This window comes from Gallus gallus, chromosome 11 (assembly GCF_016699485.2).
Source record: "Gallus gallus isolate bGalGal1 chromosome 11, bGalGal1.mat.broiler.GRCg7b, whole genome shotgun sequence".
Taxonomy (NCBI): domain Eukaryota; kingdom Metazoa; phylum Chordata; class Aves; order Galliformes; family Phasianidae; genus Gallus; species Gallus gallus.
Window position 1 is genome coordinate 7,298,167 of NC_052542.1, and position 20,687 is coordinate 7,318,853.

General features: G+C 42.5%; 2 protein-coding genes and 1 long non-coding RNA gene across 6 annotated transcripts in view; 1 reads left to right on the top strand and 2 right to left on the bottom strand.

Annotated features, from left to right (window-relative positions):
• Window positions 1–20,687, bottom strand: part of LOC121106562 — an 86,733-nt gene that overhangs the window by 24,090 nt on the left and 41,956 nt on the right. The gene's annotated exons all lie outside the window — the stretch shown is intronic.
• LOC124417148 lies at window positions 3,641–5,522 on the bottom strand. Its single transcript, XM_046899719.1, has 2 exons — window positions 3,978–5,522; window positions 3,641–3,651 (listed from the first exon to the last, which is right to left on the bottom strand). Exon 1 carries the CDS (start codon window positions 4,817–4,819, stop codon window positions 4,004–4,006), a length of 816 nt encoding a protein of 271 aa, XP_046755675.1. The 5' UTR covers window positions 4,820–5,522; the 3' UTR covers window positions 3,641–3,651; window positions 3,978–4,003.
• NETO2 (neuropilin and tolloid like 2) overlaps window positions 5,355–20,687 on the top strand; it is a 28,033-nt gene continuing 12,700 nt past the window's right edge. For 3 of the 4 annotated variants that reach the window (XM_015292420.4, XM_004944188.5, XM_004944189.5), the window contains exons 1-4: window positions 5,355–5,462; window positions 16,042–16,098; window positions 17,549–17,689; window positions 19,613–19,861. In XM_015292420.4, coding sequence (XP_015147906.1) covers window positions 5,429–5,462; window positions 16,042–16,098; window positions 17,549–17,689; window positions 19,613–19,861 — 481 coding nt within the window. In that variant the 5' untranslated portion in view covers window positions 5,355–5,428. Of the gene's footprint in view, window positions 5,463–6,201; window positions 6,296–16,041; window positions 16,099–17,548; window positions 17,690–19,612; window positions 19,862–20,687 lie in introns of all 4 variants that reach the window. The other variant, XM_004944190.5, reaches the window with a different exon arrangement.

Below are 20,687 nucleotides of genomic sequence, written 5' to 3' on the forward strand. Positions count from 1 at the left end.
TAAGTTTTAAAAAGCACTGTACATTAGAATGTGTGTTTCCAGGTAATGTTTAGTGTAGCTGAGAACTGATAAACAGTTTCAACTGCACACATTTTCAAAATACATCCACCATAATACAGCCCTGGTAAGAAGTGCTATTGGAAGGCTTCTTCAGTGTGAAATCTCACCTATATAAAAATACTGTTGACATGCCAACTGACAGATGGCTGTTGAAATACCAGCTTGCTTTGTTCTCATTTTCCATGAGAAGCTTTAAGACTGAATCTTCCTACTAAATTTATCATTAATGCAGTATAATCCCCAACAAAAGAACCAACTCTTCTGCTGCAGATTAATAAGCATATTCTATATAGTATGTTATCTCTTCAATGATGTGGCCATCTTTAGTAACAGAAAGCTGCTCTAAAAAGATTTGCTACAACTAATTGAAAAGTAATCATTATAAATGCATCAATTCAGGACTCCTGTACTCCTTTCAGACAAATGCCATTTACATAGAACAGGAGAATTCAACCCTGTAAGTTTCTACTGCATTAGCATATAGTCATCAGAGCTTAGTTTTGTTGAAGCAGTGTAAAAATGCTAACTGTGCCAGCTTTGAAAGTCCTGATAACCAAAAGAAGTATTCTTTAAAATTCAGAAAGTAGAATTATGCTTAGAGTAATCACAAATACTGCAAGTAAACAGTATAAAGACTAGTGATTTCACAAAAGTTTTGGTAACTTGAACGCATTCTAAAGGAATAGGCAAATTCTGGCAGCAAGCTTTCAGTATCTAAAAGGGGACTATAAGAAAGACGAGGATGAACTCTTTGGCAGGGTCTGTTGTGATAGGAGAAGGGGAAATGGTTTCAAACTGAAAGTGGGGGGAGGTTTAGATTGGATGTAAGGAAAAGGTTTTTTTTACCGTAAGTGTGGTGCAGCACTGAAACACGTTGCCCAGAGAGGTGGTGGATGCCTATCCCTGGAGACATTAAAGGTCAGGCTGGAGCAGGCTCTGAACAACCTACGTAGCTGTAGGTGTCCCCATTCATTGCAGGAGAGTTGGACTAGATGACCTTTAAAGGTATGTTCCAACTCAAATGGTTCTATGATAATCCTATGATAAACGTTTTGATCAGAGAGAGAGACTAACATCAAGAAATTGAGCTCTATTTCTTTAGTTCTGAAAGACTGCTGTGCTGTTTCAGTAGCCATTCTATTTTTTTTTCCCCTGATTTTGGCAACTGGACTTCTGTGTGAGGCTCCAGTGATACTGGCTGCAGCTGTCACTTAGAAAGTATTGACCATACAGTACAGTTATTATAATCAACTCCTGTTTTCAGTGAATAATGGAATCCCTTGTATGATCCCTTAAAAAACAAAACAAAACCCCAAAAAACCTCATAAAGTAGATGCTAACCTTATTGCGTGATTTCAGATGGAGAGGTTTGTAGATATATTGTAATACTCTGATCTAATAATATCACCTAGCAAATACAAAAACGTGCAGGAAACTTTCTGAAGACTATCAGTATTCTTAACAGATGATTAGAAAGTTTGCAATATTCTTCTTACCTCAGTAGTAAATAACAAAAGTCAATTATGTGTTTATGTATGATTACATACGATATCACCACAAGAAGAGGTCCTTCATTTTCCATTATTTTTCTAATTAAAAAATTATACGTAGGTTGCTCCTAAAGTAATGAGCTCAAAGAGCACAATGAGACTGCTTGGTTGAGCAAATTCTCAGCTACAAAACATTATTGTTAAACGTAGTCACCACCATTCGCTATGCATTTTCACCAACGGTGAACGGGAGCCTGCATGCTGTGCTTGTAGAAGTCCACACCAGTGGAAGTGACCACTGTCATCACTGATGAAACACACCACCCACTGCCTTACTGTGCTCACACCCACTGTTTGGTCTTCATAAACGTTTAGCAAGTCTCAATGAATGTCAATGAGTGCCATTTTTCCAACATGGAGGATTTCAGTGACACTCCTTTGCTTCATATGCACTTCCATGTCAGACACCGTTCTGTCAGACTGCCCCTCTGCTGCCATCTGTCACACAGCAACAACATGCAGTGGAATACTGTTGGGAAGGTTCAGCCTTTACTGCCATACCGCCAACATAATAAAATAGGAGGTATTACTTATGGAGCAGACCTTGTATATAATTAAGATTATCCAAAGCACCTAATCCTACTGACAAACAGAAGTAACAGAACAGTGCAAATGTTGATCCGGACTTCTTTTCATAACAACTCACTGTATTTTTGCAAACTCTTTTAAAAACAATACACAGGTAACCCCAGACAAAGCCAAAAGCTGACTGCTGGGGAAGGCTGCTTGTGATGTACGGTCTGCTACCAGAGAGTAGCAAATACGGTGGGCAATATTAAAATTTCAGCTTCTAGGAGAAGAGTAATTTAAAAGTTTTAAGGAAGGAAGAACTTGAAAAGAATCAGAATCAGTTCTAATAGTGGAAACGTGGAAATGTAAGCCTTGTTCAGGCAGCTATTAACTATAGCAGAATGAGTGGCCTCATTGCCTCGCATGAACTTCTCCTGCTCGGAAATAACAACAACTCAGTAGAGCAGCAGAATACACAACTGGACATCCCAAAGCAGTTTTCAATCTTTGTTAACTCCACAACTCAAGTTTAATTAACTGAAGCCGAGTGCCAGCCTGACCTGATGGCACAGCATTTTCTTCCCTGGAAGCCACCGTTCTGCAGGCTCAGAAAACAGGAAGTGAAAGTTTCTCTGACCTGGCAGTAGTTTACTATATAGTATTTTAAAGCAGCGCCTGTAACGAGAACTGTAACACGACAAAGCAACTGGGATGTCCAGATGAGGAATTCTTCTGAAAGCAGCGGTGAATGAAGGCAGAATGTGCCCGAACTGTTGAGCTAATGCCTGTAGCCACGTCTCCCACACTGACAGCCTGATGCAGCGCTGGGGAAAGAGAAGGCAATAGCGCACTTCCCAAGTGTGTAACGGCTCTGTGCAACCCCGAACGGACAAACTGGAAGTGGAACTTTCAGGTAAATACACCGCAGCAGAGTGGTTCTTTGCAATTACCGCCAACTTGTCCTGAGCACAGGATATTTCTATTTTTTTCTCCTGTTTCTTTTCTGTGAAACAATTGACTACAAATCACTTCCTTGAATGCACGTTCAGCTTGCGGCCTGGGAATCGCGCTACTTCTCTCGTTTCCTGTATCACCAGTAATCAAAATACCTGAGCCAGATTTTGCCCTCGGCTGCACTGTGCGTTCCAAACAAAAGCAACCCCAACTCCCAGCAGTCTGCACAGCAGCACCGTCCGTTCTCATTTTGTGCTCACGTACTGCGGAGAGGATAAAGAATTGCGCATGCTGCACAGAAATGGGAGAAATTACTGCTCTGTTAAGTATTTGCCAGGGTTACTACAGCAAACATTTTTGTGGGCAGAGGAGAAAAATACAAAGCGGATCCAAGTAATGAGGATATATCTTCATACAGGAACGCTTACCGTGGAGTTTGCCATTTCATCATACCGCTATAGAAACACACGGTTATGAAGGGGGTGCAAAGAAATCGCTTTATCCATCGCTGGAATGCAGCAGCTATTTAGCAATTCATGGGAAAACGACCCTTTGAGGAGCAACTGGATCATCTCTGCTTGAAATTGAAAGGACAATTCGAGTAAGCGGAATAATATAATTATGTAACTTGGGATTTTGCCATAGCATCGAGCTTAATACTTCATCAAGCTTCTCAGAACGCTGAAATGGATCTCTAATGCCCAGAAAGCTGCGGCCCTTTGTTTACAGATCTCAGACGTCCCCTTCGGGCCGGCGCTGGGAGGAGTGAGTGCCCCCCCCGCCCCCCATCCCCCGGTGCCTCCCGCCGCGCACCGGAGCTGGCAATCACGCCGACTCGAAGAGCCCGAACCGTTTAAGTGCTAAGCTGAAGCAGAGTGACCTTTTCTAACAGGATACGCTGACCTTTGAGCGTCGTAGGAAGAACTCATTCAAACACAAAGCACCAAACCACGAGGGAATCGGCTTCGCATCTCGCAACCGCGTTCGAGAGCGGCCCACTCGCTCGCACAGCCGGAGCTGCAAGTTGCAGTTCTGCGTCTATTGTTGTCTGTTGGATGGGTTCCACATCGCCCCTGCGAGGTGCCCGAGCCCCGGCCGCCCCCAACAGCCGCCGGGAGCCGCACAGAGGCGCCGCGCGGAGCGGCTCCGGCCGCAGCCCGCGGGGAAGGCGCGGTCCCGCAGCTGCGGGGCTGCCGCTGCGCTCCGCGCCCGGCCCCGAGCGGCCCTGCTTGGAGCTTCGGAACCCCGAACACGCCGCAGCCCCAGATCGGCAGTGCGGGGGAAAGCCGTCCTACGCCGAGATTCCCGTGCTGCCTACGGGAAAGTTGAAACAATCGCCCCCTGGGCAGGGGCGGCCAGCCCCCGCCGTGCCCCCGCCCCACCTCGGGCTCTTCCCCGAGCGCCAGCTCCCCTAGCGAGCTAACCCGCTGCCACGGATCGCGGCGGGGATGGCACGCGGCGGGCTGGGTGCGCCTTTTTATTAACTTCTCGAAAGTAATAGCTCCATTTGAGCTGTCTCTCGTCAGACGACAGCAGCACAATAGAGTGCGATGGGCTCCTCTCGTAGCTCGGGCTCCGAGCGGCACAACGCAGCCATACGGGCGGCTACCGCCGCGCGGGCCCTGCCACGAGGAACGGGAGGAGAAAGGGGAGGAGGGCACCGGCCGCCTTCCACCCCGACCGTAGCCGCTGCGATGCCCGACAAAGGCGGCTGACGGGACCCACATTCGCCCGAGCCACCGCATATCGGAGTGGCGAGCCGGGCTCCTCTCGGCAGCCGGGAAAACCCCGTCAGCCGGGCGGGAGCACCGCCCCGGAGCCTCCCGCGCGGAGGAGCCCCCGGCGCCGAATTCGCTCCGCCGGACGGGGCGAGGGCGGCGGCCGCCCCCGCTCGGTACCTGCCGGGCGGGAGGAGCGCAGCGGCCCCGCCGGCTGCGGCTGCTCGCGGGGCTCCGCGGGGGGCGGGCACATGCGTACAAGCGGCTCAGCCAAGCAAACACCCCTCACATCTTAAACGAGCTTCATCCACCGGCAGCCGCTTCAGTCGGGCTGTGAACCGGCGGGCTGCGCTCGGCCCTCTCCACGGGGAGCCCCCCGCCGCTCCCCGCGGCAGCCCAGCCCCGACGGCCCCCGCCGCCTCCCGCTCTAGATGGGACTGAGCGAGGCGGCTCCGGGCTCGGGCGGCGGAGGCTGAGCGCGCCCCGCGCGGGGGGGGCCGGGCATGGCCGCGGGCGGGCGGGGGCCGGCCGAGCCGTAGCCGCGGGCCACAGCGCCCTCGCGGGGGGCCGCCGCGGCCATGGAGCGCCGCTGATCGCCGCCTCCGCGGAGTCGCCGCCGCGGCCCGCCGGGAGACAATGGCCCTGCGCAAAGTCTGCTCGGTGCTGGAAGGTAGGAGCCGCGGGACGACGCCGCGCTCTCCGCGGGGGAAGCTGCCCGGGGGCAGCGGAAACTTTCGGCCGAGGAGCGCGGGGCGGCGAGGCGTCCGCTCGCGTCCGTCCCGCTGGGATGCGCCGCTCCCCGCCGAAGCTGCGGTCAGCCCCTGCACTCCCGTCGCGGGTGGGCAGGGCGGGCGGCGGGGCTGAGCTGGGCTGGGGGCTGAGCTGGGCTGGGGGCGCGCGGTGGCGGCGAGCTCGCCCCGGTGCTCCTTGCGCGTAGCCGGGGCACGCCGAGAGCTGCCCCCCGTTCCATCTTTCCACTGTTAACAATACGCTTTCTGTTCTCTTGACTGTCCTAACGAGCTATGTAACTGTAGTCAGGTGCTTTTGCTTGTTATCAGGAGCCAGATCTGTTTTCTGCAAGGTTTTCACAAAACCGGCCGCCTGTGTCACAAGCTGGTGCTTGACCGGTGTTCACCTTTGTTTCTCTTTCTCCTGAAGCTTGTAAATCCCGCTACTAACTTCTTCAGACGCAGGGGTAAACAGCTGAGGGCAGCCAGCCTTCCTCCCAGCCTGCCTTTATCTGTGCTATTATTTATACGGCTCGACGTGGGTGAAAGATTTGTTAGAAAATAAAGCTAAACGTGACCGTTAACCTTGTGCCTCAGGAGGGGATTTCTTGCGTTCTGTATCTTCTTTAGCAAGAGCAGGCTTGAACTATTAGCGATTCTTTTATTAAATTATTCCATTAGGAAATTTTGGAACGTCTGCTTGCATTATTGAAGCCATCAAGGCATCACTGCAGCGTGGAGAACTGATTCTGATGTGCACTGATGTCCTCCCACGGTATGAAAGTTGTAAAAAGTGATTTAAATCCAGAATGTTTCCATAACCCATAAAATTCCGTGTTCCCGGCCTGAAGGATAGATGCCTTGAGGCTTTAAATAAATATTTTTCATTTATTAGCATCATAATTGACAGCCAGAAGATGCTTGCTTTCAATAAAAGCCCACTGTATGTAGGTGTTGAGCAGCCACTGTTTTCACAAACGTGGGAACAAAAGGTTCCCCGGGCAAGGAATTGTATTTAGGTTTTTTCCTTCCTCTTTAAATAACATGGCTAAATGCATCACTAAACCACAATAAACCCTCCAACAACTAACAAATACAACTGACGCTTCTGCTTCTTAATTACCTTCTACATTCGCAGATTTAATTGCATTTCAGAAATATGCAATTCCTGCAAATTTACCTATAGAGGAGTTCTGAACAGACCTCACTCTGATCTTTTATGATCACATTAGAGTCTGGTTAAAAAGAATTGTCCTCTTAAAGGAAGTTTTGAATGCAATTTAAATATTATAAATAACACAAAGCCATTAGTGAGTAAGTCGTTAATATTCCAAATGCATCACTTGCCATGACTTCAGAAATAAGGTATTGTTACTTAGCACCATACACGCCCTTTTATCTCTGCACGAGGAGTCTTCATGTAGTCAGATCTGATCACAAAGAGGGAAGAAAGATTCCTATAAATAGACGCACAGATTTAATCCTAAAAGGAAACTATTGAGAGCAACGTTCAAATCAAGCACCATATTTTACAAGATGCATCTTAAATCCTGCATGGAAACTAATTACAGTGACACTCATTTGTATCTCCATACAGATAGCTTTGTGTTTTACTTACTGAATTCTACTGAATCACCTATGAAGCACAGAAACATTTTAATATAATTCTTAATGTCTCTGTCCATAGTGCTGAGGAAAACTTTTTAATGCTTCACGGTACGTACTGGAATGTCTCTTACCCTGGTTATTTGCCCTCATCGAAGTTTGCCAAGTAATAGTGCTGGGTGGAAGTGGTGCTGGGCCACAGCAGCACTGAGGCTACAGCAGCACTGCAGGTTTTGTGGGCCGTGCCCACCTGCTTCCTCAGCAGCACGAGGCACAGACTGGAGGCCAAGGTGCTTGCTGTGAGTTGGACATTTATGGATAAACCCTTTTCCTCCCATCTCCAGCTCTCAATGTTTTGGACACCACTGGAAGCATTCTTGAATCCTGGCACAGCTTGCAGAATGCAACTGCTCTACAATAATAAGGCACTATCATCCCCTTGTTCATACAAGAGAAAAGCAGCTGCTTCCTTCATAAAGCCTTGTTTCTGTTACACATTGGAACTAAATATATCTACCTTGAATTTCCTCATATCTCCTATTACCCCAAAAGATGTAGGCCAGAGGCTTGTTCCCAGGTTTTAGATGTGCTCCCTTCCTTCATTTCCATGTATGTCTAGTACAAAAAGACAACAGCAAAGAACATTAATGTTGAATTAAATTAACCCTAAGTTGAATCCTGACTGTGTTCATTTTGGACTACTTCAGTTATTGCATTGGATACCTCAGAAAGCCAGCTAGAGAATTTGGTCATTTGGTCCTGATAACGCAACAAACAGCCGGCGCTAGCACAAATGTCTGCTACTCCTGGGAAGCCAACCCTGCCAACCTTCCAGTGAGGCACAGAGTTACTTCCAACTCAGGCAGGTTGCGAGAATGTGGACTGCTATGATTAACTTGCTGCCATTCTGCTCAGCCCTCTCATTTGCATTTTGGCATGATTTTAATAGCTAATTTCTCACAAATACGTAGTGTTCGGAAGTAATGCTTCCTTCCACGTGAAAGCTCGGAATTACAGCCTCCTGCTCCCAAAATCAAAAGGTGTCACAATGACCCAAGAAGCTGAAAATGAGCAGAGAAAAATAAAATTTAAAACATACATTCATGACTTGTCTGCTGAAACCAAGAGGGAAGTATTGTCTGTAGAGGCTGCCAGTGGCCCTAATGAAGGCGGTATCAAGTGTAAGGCAGAATTTCATTTTTTGCCTCAAACCAGGAGCTACTTGCAACCTTTTCTGCTGCACTAAAAGAAAGCTGAGCACCAGACAGCTTGTGCTGTCAAGCAATTAAGCAGAAGTAACTCAGGTAACCGTAGAATAGGCTTAAAAAAGCTCTTATGTTCTAAACAGGTATCTGATGGTATTTGCTATGTGTTATTTTTAGTACATATAGAAACAAGTATCCAAAATACACTGCTCTCAGAGTAGCATAACTTCAAAAGCATTAGCTCTCTAGTTCTCCCAAGATATATTTGACAATGACTGCTACAAGTTTTTTTACAAAACCAAGTTGGTTCTAAATATATTGATATTAGTAGAAAAGTTCAGTTTCATAATGGGGTATATAGATGTAGTTGGAGTGCTGAATGACACTGGACTGAAGCTAAAGGAGCTAATGAATTATGTATCCCTGTCTCCCGAAAAGCCAAGATGTTCTGCACCTTCCCTAAGGTTTAATTCATGGAGAGAGATTAGACAGAAAGATTACTCCCCAAGTGAAACTTTATAAGCTATTAATCATTTATGAACCTGTCAGAAATTCACAGTGTAATTCATTGCAGGGACGGTGAAGAGAGCTGCTAAACATCTGCAGTTGTACCAGAAATTGTCTATATTCTTGTACACGTTGTTTACACACCAAAGAGGTTACACGTGCAGTGATGGACATGCTTATCTAGACCGAAGCAAAACCTTAATTACAGTGTCTTGGCTACAGTTGGGGCTGTAGCACTGCAAATGGGCTTGCTGCTTTTCTGCCCTGTATACTCCAATTTGTTTTTTAATTAATGAAACGCTTGGCAGTCTTGGACAACTTACATAGCTTGCTCCCTTTCTTGACATATGACTGACAGCTGCTGCCTCAAATACAGCAAGTGAATGGGCTGGAGGAGTGTAAAATTTTCAACCAAAAAAACAGCAGGTAGCTTTTCATGAAAAAAAATCCATATTCCTTTTATTTTAGCTTATCTTTGTGCTTCGCTCCATGTTCTGCTATTATGAAGCTGACCCACTATGCGTCAGGAAGGGACTGCCAAGATGTTAACAATACCTATCACAAAACCTCCTCTTCTAGCAGACATTAAAATCCATGAACACAGAGCAGTCTCTTTTCAATGGACTGAGAGTGGGGAGCCAGGCAAAAAGAATGATACTGTATATTAGCTGCTCTCAGACATGACAGAAGGCAGCAGAACTTCTAGCATTAATTCCATGATAGATATTCCTGAAAAAAAATTTCCACTGAAAAAAAAATACACTATATTGATAATAAAGGAAAGAGATGAAGAATCATAGAATCCTAGAATCGCTAAGGTTGGAAAAGACCCACAGGATCATCCAGGCCAACCATTCGCCCTTCACCAATGGTTCTCACTAAACCATGTCCCTCAACACAACAACATCCAAACGCTCTTTGAACACCACCAGGGTCAGTGACTCTACCACCTCTCTGGGCAGCCCATTCCAGTGCCTGACCAGCCTTTCAGAGAAGTAGTAAGAAGTTTGATACAATCTGATCTAAGTCTAAAGTATCAATATCCCAGCATTCTGGGAGTATATAATCTCTGGGAAAGATGTATTCAGAATGGTCGTGCAGCAGGATCTGTTCTGTCAGCTGCAGGGAAACCACCTAAACTTTAAGCCAGTGTATATAATTTAATAAGGGTTTTGGAATCCCTCGTCAACATGGTTTACAAATGCAGCCTTCTCAGCAGTCTATTGCTACACCCAGCTTGGAGATGAAAAAGGATATTCCAAATAATAAAGAAAGCTTCTGTCTTCAAAATAAAAGATATTCCTCTGGCAGAAGTTTTGCTGGCAGAGATACCCGGAATGGATTATAAGTAAAAGGATGTAGAGCAAACTGGTAGAATGAAGCAACCCACAGCTGCTCAAATATTCCTAATGGAGGCAGGATCAGAAACGTTAAATGTTTTGAGCAAACCTGGAGGGGACTCTGTCACAGATCCATCCAAGCATGAATTGCTCTGCAGATGATTTGATCAAAGGGAAGTGGGAAAACTGCATGTACTTCCTGAACCAGTTAACCTCATTTCTCTGCAGAGATACGGACTCTAAATTTGTTGGGTTTTTTGGCAGTCTTAAAGAGAGGAATCCCTACTGAAAACAGCCAGAGAGAGATGAAACTCTTTTATCTGAGCATAGTCCTGGGTGCATTCAGACATCCTGCTAGCATGCTAATGGCTAACAAGATTTGGATCTTAGAAAGGTGCTAGTCACTGTAAATAGCTGATGAAGCCCACTTCTGCTATGTAGCATTTGTGAGGAGGATTAAAAATGGGATGGCTGCTCCACTAGCATGCTCTGAGTAAAGATTACAAACAGCTGAAATACACTTTGCCTTATGTGCTCCTCCCTCTCCGTTACTTTATTCTGCTGCAATCCTGCACTATATCCCAGTATCTAAATAAATAAATAAGTAAATGTAAAAATAAGGAAATCACTGAAGCTGTTAATAGGCTGAGTTCTAGGCAGCCAACCTTACTGCTCACTGATAGTCATTGTAACAATCTGCTAATGTCCTGTTGAGATCATAAGAAATCAGGGAACATACACAGACTGAATATAAGAACGTGGGATTCAAAAACTGCCCTGTTTTCATCCTCAGCAGTAGAATTGTTTGCTTAAAAAAGCAGCAACAGATGCAATCCAGTATTCCTTTTATCAACTAGTAAATGTCACCAAGTGCCAGGAAGAGAGAAAAAAAGCCTAATTCCTCTGGGATTTACAGTTTGTCTGTATCTGAGTTTAAAACAGTTTGAATCAGAAATGCACTGAATTACCTTTCTGAAAGAAAAGGAGGTGAGCATCCACGTGTAATTATACAAAATCCGTCCTTTCCCCACTTTGCATTCTTTTGTCTAAACTGAAAAAGTTCCTTCCAAGACCTGTCAAATACTTTGAGTATGTGCAGCACCTAACGCTGTGGGTTCCTATACTTCATAGAGTCCTCAACGACAACTAAAATTAACGTGAGCCTCTTCTATTGTATATATGCCCTTGGCCAGAGAATAAGATAGGTTGTAACATCACAAATGTCTCCACCACGTTAATGTCTTCACTATGTTAATGTTTAGACAAAACACGTGGAAAATCATTGGATGTAAGTGCTGGGATACTGCAATTAGCAGTTCCTGAAAGTAGTATTAATTATAGCACGCGGGGGGAAAATTAAGAGCTGGGTTTAAGAATAGTACATAGAAAAGGATTCTTTCCCATAAGGCAAAACACAGTATATAATTAAGATAAGCATTTGTTACTCAAGGCTGTATCTGCCAGAAAGAAGCAGGCAGCCTGGCAAGTTGTTCTAACATGCATGATCTGTGTGTTGCCAATTACTGTCTATTTGGACTGTGTGTACATAAGGTGCTGCCTAATCCAGGGAGTACAGCACAGAGATAAAACAGGGAATCCTGCTCTAAGCAATGTCTGTCAGTTTTATCCCTAGGATTCTGACTACCACTATTACTAAGAATGTGTAATGCTCTAAATGATCGTGTCTTTATTTTAAGAATTGGTGGAAATTTTCACTCTGTTTCTGAGTTCTGCATGATTGCTCCCAACTTTGAAATTCAGCTTGCCCTGCATGCATAGATCCCCCATTGTTATCACTGAAGACAGACACTGCTCTCACAGCTACACAGCAAATCTTGTGTGTTTTCTCTATACATGCAGATCCCCAGAGCATGCAGAAAAAGCAGAGGAAAGACGTACTGTAGAGAGCTCAGAGCAGTAGTGTATTTCATGAAATCCGAAGAATGCATCTTGCAAGAAAGTACAAGCATATGTCAGATCTGCAGCCTACAGCACTGGTTTCTTTAAGCAAAACACTGATTTCTCAATGGTGGTTACTATAAAACTACATTATTCTAATTTTTAAAGAGAAATAGGAGCTGATTTTTTTAAGCTCTCTATATATACTTCAAAAACAAACGAGCAAATGTTTTTTGCATCTTACAGTCGTTTCAGAAAACTGAGAGAAATGCCAGCAAAGAGAATCTTGGGACCCACAGAAATATGTAATTTATCTCACCAGTTCATAGGATTCTTTTAGGTTATTCCATGAGCTTATTTCAGCAACTGAGTAGTAATAATCATTTGCGACGTATGATTAGTGTATTCACTCTTAAAAATTTATACAGCTGTCTGCAGGCTGTGTGATCTAAAATCTTCCATGGAAAGAAGCAAATAATATGAAAAATAGATTCTTTTTAAAAACAGACAGAAGCTTGCCACTTTTGCTTCATGTCCAGTTAGTGTTCACACAGGTAAAACTATCTGAGCTTTAAATGGTAGTACAAACCATGCACCATAATTTATGAAATAAAAGTTTGTAGCAAGTACCAGACTCATGAATTAAAGAAGCTCCACTTAATCTGACTGCCTCAATGGTTTTGCTGCTGTTGGTTTCATAATAGCCTCTTCTACAGTTTAGATACCATGAAGTAGAAGCTTAATATAAGTTGCAGAAGCTGTAGCCTCTATTATTTTTACCAGCTAAGTAGCTGCAAGACAATGAGGTCAGTCTCCCAGATCTCTTATAGAATTCTCACCTCACTCTTTGCATTAAAAGTCATCCAAAACATCCTTCTGTCCCTTAGATATTCAGTGCAGTCATGCAGTCCTGTGCGGCTCATGCTCTTGCTTACATTAGCAAGCCACTTCAAGTGGCATTTTTAGGCACTCGCTGCTTCTATTTCCAGTACCACGGTAGAATACAGAGCTAAGTCTAGAGTTCTCTTTCATCCTCATGGAAGAACTGATCCTCATGTCACACTGATAGGTGACAGACTTTCAAAGACAGAAAAAAAGTAGAGGAATACTACGTCCTATTGCAAGTTCAGGTGCGTTCTTTTTGAATCTCAGTTTATCAAAAATAACAAGATGGTTTCTGATCCTTCCGAAAGTGCGACAAGGCTTTCTGTGAAAGTAGCTCAGTGTCTCTGCCTGTTCTGCCTGCTGGGTCCATGTCCCTGCACGCACTGCCAGCACACTGCTCAGCACGAGCTCCCACTGAGCTGTCCTACAGGAGCTGTCTCTTCTTTTGACGTCTGCTTTCCTTATTACTGACTTGTATGGTCCAAATTCATCTTTGAGGTTTGTAAATATTTTTCCAGGAAGCGATAAGGATTTTAGGACACCGAGTGACTGCTTTGTTGTTTTTAAAAAATAGACAAAAATGGGTTAATGGAAGCAGTCTAAAGGGTTTAAAAATATCCTGGCTCATTTCTTTTCCTTTCATCCTCAACATTGATAGGCCTTGTTTCCAGCCAAAAAAACCCTATTTGCTATCATGCATTATACTGTGTCATGTAAATGCACCCAGTTTAAGGTGATATCGCTGTAGGGGTCCTGGCCCACTACTCTCTGGAAGAATGGAAATCAGTCCTCTCTCCACCTTTTCAGTCACAACGTCACAGAGACAAGGACAGCCCACACAGAGAATATTCATCAGTATGTTTTAAAAAAGAGGTGTCTTTATCACCAGGGATAAAAGAAATGGCAAAGACAGGCCCTTAAACATATGCTACACAGGCATTGTGAGGGAAAGGCAAGAGATGGAAGAGATTAAAAAGCAAAAAGGATGAGAAGGGCAGGGGACAACGAGAAGGTGGCCCATACTTACTATATCCACTCATCCATGTAACATGACAAAATGAAGACAGTAAGACAAATATTCAGACCGTTTATCTTCCCTAAGTGTCTGCATGCCCATGCTGTTCTGCAGGAAACATGCACTGTTCTTTTGCACTTACACACACACACAGCTCTCAGCTATTTATAGAAGCACACAGGCTTTAGTGGAAACCAATCAGATTGTCTGAAGTCCTTGTTTCTGTCTCCGCATCATTTCAAGAAGGGAAATCACTGGTTCGTGTAACTGAGTGTCTATTTTTATGTTCTGTAGAAGACACCACAATCACTGAAATGATGATACGTGCTTACTGATATTCTTAAGGTGAAAAACAAAGCAAAAAGGTGTACAATAATAGCATCGGTGATAGCAGACAGCTGTACTAAAAAAAAAAACCATGGATTTCTCACTGATACTTGAAAGTGAATAATGTCTGCATTCATTTTGTTTGTAGTGAAAGTATTTGATTGTCTTATGCAGGATTGCTGTGGGTTTTGCGTTTTCTTGCTTTAAGAAAAAAAGTCAAAGCCCATTTTGCACTTTATGAAGCAGCACAGACTTCTAAAAGTGGTCTAAATTGATTTGGGATTGCTATGTCCTTGCAAAATAGAGGCTGGGAGTCTGTAAGGGAAAAAACGGGTGTTGCTGAGGTAAGTCTCATAAGCATGTACAACCTTTTTTAATATAGGTAGAGAGAAGAAAGGGCAGCAGAAACATACATAATAAAACAGTAATGTAAGACTGACACTTCCAGAGGCAGACTTTGATTCCTTCCATCTTTCCCCAAGATAATATATCTGTGCCAACATTACAGTAGCATCTATATGAATTTAGTCAGGATCGCAGTAGTTCACAGTCAGTGCATGCTCCCTCCAGAGCTCTCTGAAGGGCTGAAAGTCTAATAAGCAACACAGAGGAATCACAGATAGAGAAGATGCCATTTCAGCATGAGATACTAAAATACCTGAGCAATGAGAGGGGAAAAACTGGGAAAAAAAGAATGAACTTTTGAATGTGACAATAGAATTCCTGCTGAAATCTTCTTTTTCTCCAGAAATGAGGCCGTGTTTGTCTGACTTAATATTAGCAAATAGATTAAAAACATGGGAAAGGCCATGCCAGGTCAAATCAAAGGTCCATCTAGCTTTCTGTCTTGTCTTTCGCAGAGATGTTAAAGCAGAGCCCTCAGAAAGAGTGTAAATACAGAGCAAATGATGTTTGCCCACATACTATCCCAGACATCCAGCAGCTTATGACTCAAGGGCTTCCTGAAACTGAATTTTCCACTTTAATGATGCATTATGAAATCTGTACATTAAAAAAAAGTATCTTAGTTTGCTTTGAAAATGCCACCTGCTAGTGCTACCCCCTGGCTCTTGTATGGGGAAGGAAACTGAGCTGTTGCTCTCCATTCACTGTCTCAGCAACACACGTGATATTGTAAACTATATTCTGTTCTGTCCAGAACCGCAGCGTGCTTAGCCAGCACTCTAACATGTGGCTCCAGAATTAATACAGGGATTCAAGACGGAGGCGAACCAAGGATTTGAAGAGGGGCATAATAATATACTCAGACTTCACTCCTCTTTCCCTTCCTGGTCTTAATTAATTTTGTGTAAGCTTGACAAATCTGCTGTACACATGTTATGCATATGGAGTTTTAAGATAAATATGGTTCAATATATCTGCCAAACATCTGAGTTCAGGATATGAAATTATGCAGAAGATAGATACCATTTAATTTTATAAGACGCTTTCAAATTAGTAGATACTCTACAGAAGATTCTTGAAGTCCCCTACAGCAACAAATTGCTGCTCTCATATAGGCATTCTGAACAGAGCTTGGAAGAAGGACCTGCAGTGCACTTGAACTGCACTGGTTTCCTAAAGCTGAAATGTTAAAAAGCACATAAATTGTGTACTTTTGTGTGTTCTGAGTTGTTTTGGCTTGTGATTCTAGGATTCGTGTGAATACGGACTGCTGAAAATGGTATATAATTTTGTTCAATTACTGATGCTTTTCCTGTTCAATTTCTCTTATCAGTGTTGCTAGTAACAATCCTTGTTGTGGAAGGGATTGCTGTTGCACAGAAGACACAAGGTACAATTTTATTTTGATGATTTTCTTTCAAAAAAAAGTGTGAGTTTTACAGTTCTGAATTAAGCCGTGCAAGTCAAAGAAAGCAGCTGTATTCAGATACTAGTTGGTCTTCAATTAACAATTGGAACTCCAATATTTTCCATTCCCCCTCCAACCATTTTGCTTACAAAGAACACGAAGGTTCACTCACACAGTTAAAATTCTGTGGTTTCAGACTTTAGAGGACGGGGGAAAAAAAAAAACACCATGGAACATGGAAATCCATGTTTTCTTTATCTGACAACAAGCTTTTCAAGTAGTCCACCCACAAATGTTTTTGAAGCCAACACCTCCTGAGCGGGGAAGGCATTAGTTTCATATGACTTATTTTGTCATATGTGTGATTAATCCACACATAGGAGAGAAGAATTCCTTGAAATGACACCTACATAATTTCCTTGAACAGCTTCTGCAGGAGAGACTAAGTTTTCACCCCCATAAATACAGGCTGCCAAGTTTTCAGAGGAAGGTGATGTAATTGACTGTAGGCAGCTATGACCCATATCAGTGTGGACTGAAAGGTCTGCAAAGAAAAACTGTAAACATAAATAACATTATGAGAGCATCCCTCTGAGGTTTGGGAAAATCCAGCAGAAACCACATATCCTGTTTTCTCTCTAGTTCAGATGGTATCAAAGAAGAGGGTCAAAGTTACTTAACAACAGTGTCAGAAGGATCTTACTATTCCAAGCCCTTGCTCAAAGGATAAGGAAATCTGAACTAACAAAGCTTCTGTGGATGGTCCAGCATGGTGCATAACCTTAGTAAACTGCATCACCTCAGCTACAGAGTATATTTCCCTGCGCATCTAAAAGAAGAGATCTTTGATCTTATACAAGCCCCTTAGCTAACAGTGCAGTCTAATTACTGCTAGTAATTTTAACTACTATTGCTGTATTTAGCTTATTTACATATCAGAAGCATTTTGTATTCCAACATATTATTGTAAATAGCCTAAGGGCCATGTACTTCAGTTTACTCTGGAATTGGGGTCAAAAATGGTACATGCTAACAAATATTTTGGATTACATTTGCGTGGGAATGGAAAAGATACAGACCATAAAATAAAGCTGTTCTACTGACAGCCATTGTGACTATTTGTCTTAGAAAAGGCATCAAGGAATCTAAACTCACTTGGGTAAAAAAAATTACACCCTCTCTTCCTTTCCCAAGGACTGCTGTACAGATCTGGTATTCAGAAACTGATCTCATCAGGATATACCAGATCACTAAGTTAAACAAAAGATTTTCCTAGCTATATATTAACAAGTGGCATATGTGATAAGAGGGTTCTCAACCAAAACATTTTTTTTTAATATAGACTATGCATTATGTCAGTGTTTTACTTGTGAAAAATGAAACCTGCATATTTGAAGGAGACATTTATGTCATCACTTTATTTTCCCTGAAGGTGGGCAAAATATTGGATTGAATCGCATTCCTCCTACCCAGTGTGATAACTGGGTACGGACAAGCAATGGAGGACACTTCGCTTCACCAAACTACCCTAACACATACCCACCAAATCAAGAGTGCATCTACATCTTGGAAGGTATTGGCTGTCTTTGTGTTTTGCTGTATTGTAATCTTACTGTCAAATGGATTATGTCAAATTGTTAAAACTGTGTCATTTTACTATACCGTCAAGTATTGCATAACCGTATTTGTAATATAATCAATTCTGCCGTCGTTTGGTTTAGCAAGAAGCTAAATGTGCTCTCTCAAGTAATAAGAGTAAGTTAATATAAAAGGCAATCATGCAGGAATTATCAATATGGAATAAGACATACCCTCACAGCCAGAAAAAGCAGCATCAGATCTACTGTAATCTATGAAGGCAAAGAACTATTAAGATAAAAATTGTAGCTTACCTTAATGTCACTTACAATGTCGCTGATAATAAATTGCAAAAAAATGGCTGAAAAACCATTTTAGCATTTACCAGACCACACTGTATTAGGCTAAGTGTATCTCAGAGACAGAGGATGCTGCCCTTTATTAATAAAAATACCCACACCTGTCTGTCACCATAGTGCTGTACTAAAAGTGGAGGTTTATTAGCACTGCTGAGGTCACTACTGAAGTCATGCAACGAGGACAAAAAATTCATTAACCATATAAAACACAATCTGATGGGAATATCTGGGATAAAGGCTGTAAGACTTGGGACACACTAATTATTTTTCCTCTTTCTAGAATGCATCCAAAACCCACTGAAGTCAGCTAGTAAGCTTCATCATCAGATTCATATCAATTAATTAATGTATGTCAAGTAACACGTTTCAGTGAGTTTTTGTTTGTACTGGTTAACATAGACCCTCAATTTTGCTTCTGTGCTCGTGCAGTGGATGTTTTGCATCTTCCCTGCCAGAGTACCCCGGAGAGCAGATATTCTGTCCAGCTTCAGAGTTCAGACATACCAAACCTAATCCTGGATCTTCCTTGTGCAGGGCAGTTTCTGCAGGGCACAGAATTGCTTTCCATGCCTCCATCCTCACAGTCATTACAAAGGAACATTGTGAGAACGATGGCAAGGTCCTCCACAATTTCTAATTAAAATATTGTCCTTCCAGACCACTACAGTATGTGCAAACTAACAGCCAGAAATGTTTTTAACTCTTGTATAATTAAGGTGTAAAGATCTAAACACTAATAGAGATGTATAAATAACTTCTTTTTAATTCTTTTCAATCTAATCTAATTTAAAAAATTCTTTTAAATAAATTTACGAGTTAGTATCTAAAGGTTCATTTAAGACAACAGATGACAAGAACAACACTACATTTATACATGCAATATAAAGGCACGGTTCCAAACTACAGATGTGAAGGTGCAGTCAATAAGTAACCTTAGCTGTACTACATCGGGATTTAGGAGTCTGATCCAAATCCTGATTCAGACTTACAACCATCACTCTTGTATTGATCATATATATGAAGCCATTTACACTTTTCTGAGGATTCTAATAGAAGATGTCTCCAGCCAAAGCATCTCCAAATTTGGGCTTACTGTTGGGGAAGTATGCCAGTGAGTTCTTGAGATCTTTTTCTTTTCCATTCTTTTCTACATCCTTCAAAGGTTTTTCCTCTTTTATGTATTTTGGCCCCAAAGAACATTATTTTTAATTTATATTTTAATATTTATCCTTGATTGAATACCTTTGTATAAAGATTGATACCTGTTACGTGTGATATGTTAAATTTATGTATTTGCTGAATATTCAGTTATTAAAAAAAAAAGAGAAAACATTCCATATAAGTCCATTAAAAAGTATGAATTTTTCGGTTGTTGAATTTTTATTGAATTTCAGGTACAGTATACCTGAGTTTTTGGAGCAGACTGCCAGCTGTAATTTGAGAAGTGTCCAGTCTCTTTTGTTATCTTGCTGTTTTGGAGGTCTCTCCGCTATTTCATGTCTTCATGCGTTTTTTATATAGATCTGCATTTAATCTTTTGCTTAATTTTTTATGCCTAGCTGCTCCACGGCAAAGAATTGAGTTGACCTTTGATGAACCTTATTACATTGAACCCTCATTTGAATGTCGGTTTGATCATCTGGAGGTTCGAGATGGACCTTTTGGCTTCTCCCCTCTCATCGATCGCTACTGTGGTCTGAAAAGTCCTGCACTAATTAGATCAACAGGGAGATTTATGTGGATCAAGTTTACTTCCGATGAGGAGCTGGAAGGAAAGGGATTTCAAGCAAAGTACTCATTTATACCAGGTAAAGATGCTTAAAATTAACAACCAAATGAAAGACCATTTGCTCCCACTGAACTCTGTGGATGTGTTTATGCTGGCAGTCAGAGCTGTATTTAACTGTAAGTACTTCTGAGGGCAAAAGTGACAATACAACAGTTAGAGATGTCTTAGTCCTGCTAATCCTGTAGCACACTTGAATAAAAACACTTTGGAAAATTGACTGAAGAGAATTACAGGTTTTTACTTTCCACATGAAGAGGTCAATCAGGTCAGTTGATATTGTTTGCGCTGAGGGCTTTAGCAACTTCCCTCTTTGGTAACTCATACCAGGTCCACCAGTGTAGGCTAGTAGCTGGCATTTTCAGCAGCCTCTCCTCTAGGAATGTAAGACACACTGACAAAAACACCTGAAGTCAATCTATAATAGGACTTCCAGCTAGATACAAACTATTTTGATTTTCCATTTCTGAAAAGCCTGAGGAAACACCTATACAATATAAATATCAGCTATCAAGGTAGCTAGATGCCCACAAACCACCAACTCAGAAAACAGAATATTTCTTTGCTCAAAGCACTGAGTTGTTTTCAGGGTATGAAGGAGCAGATCATATGCTGACTGTGCCTTTAGACAGACAAAAACTAATCTGCTCTGTGGGGCCACTTTAAACTGGCAGGACGTTGTTTTTACAAGTGAATTTGACCTGATATCCTTGTACAGTGCTTGACTGCTGTATTTCATAGATACAATACATGTGTAGTATCAGCATTTTATTGTCCTCTGGGACAAAACACAGTATACAAATGTCAGCTCTACTGCTGTTATAAATGGATACATGGGCATAACTATT

What these genes read in the sequence shown, in the direction of transcription:
- LOC124417148 (XM_046899719.1), bottom strand. Translation starts at nt 4,819, where the DNA reads ATGCGGTGGCTCGGGCGAATGTGGGTCCCGTCAGCCGCCTTTGTCGGG.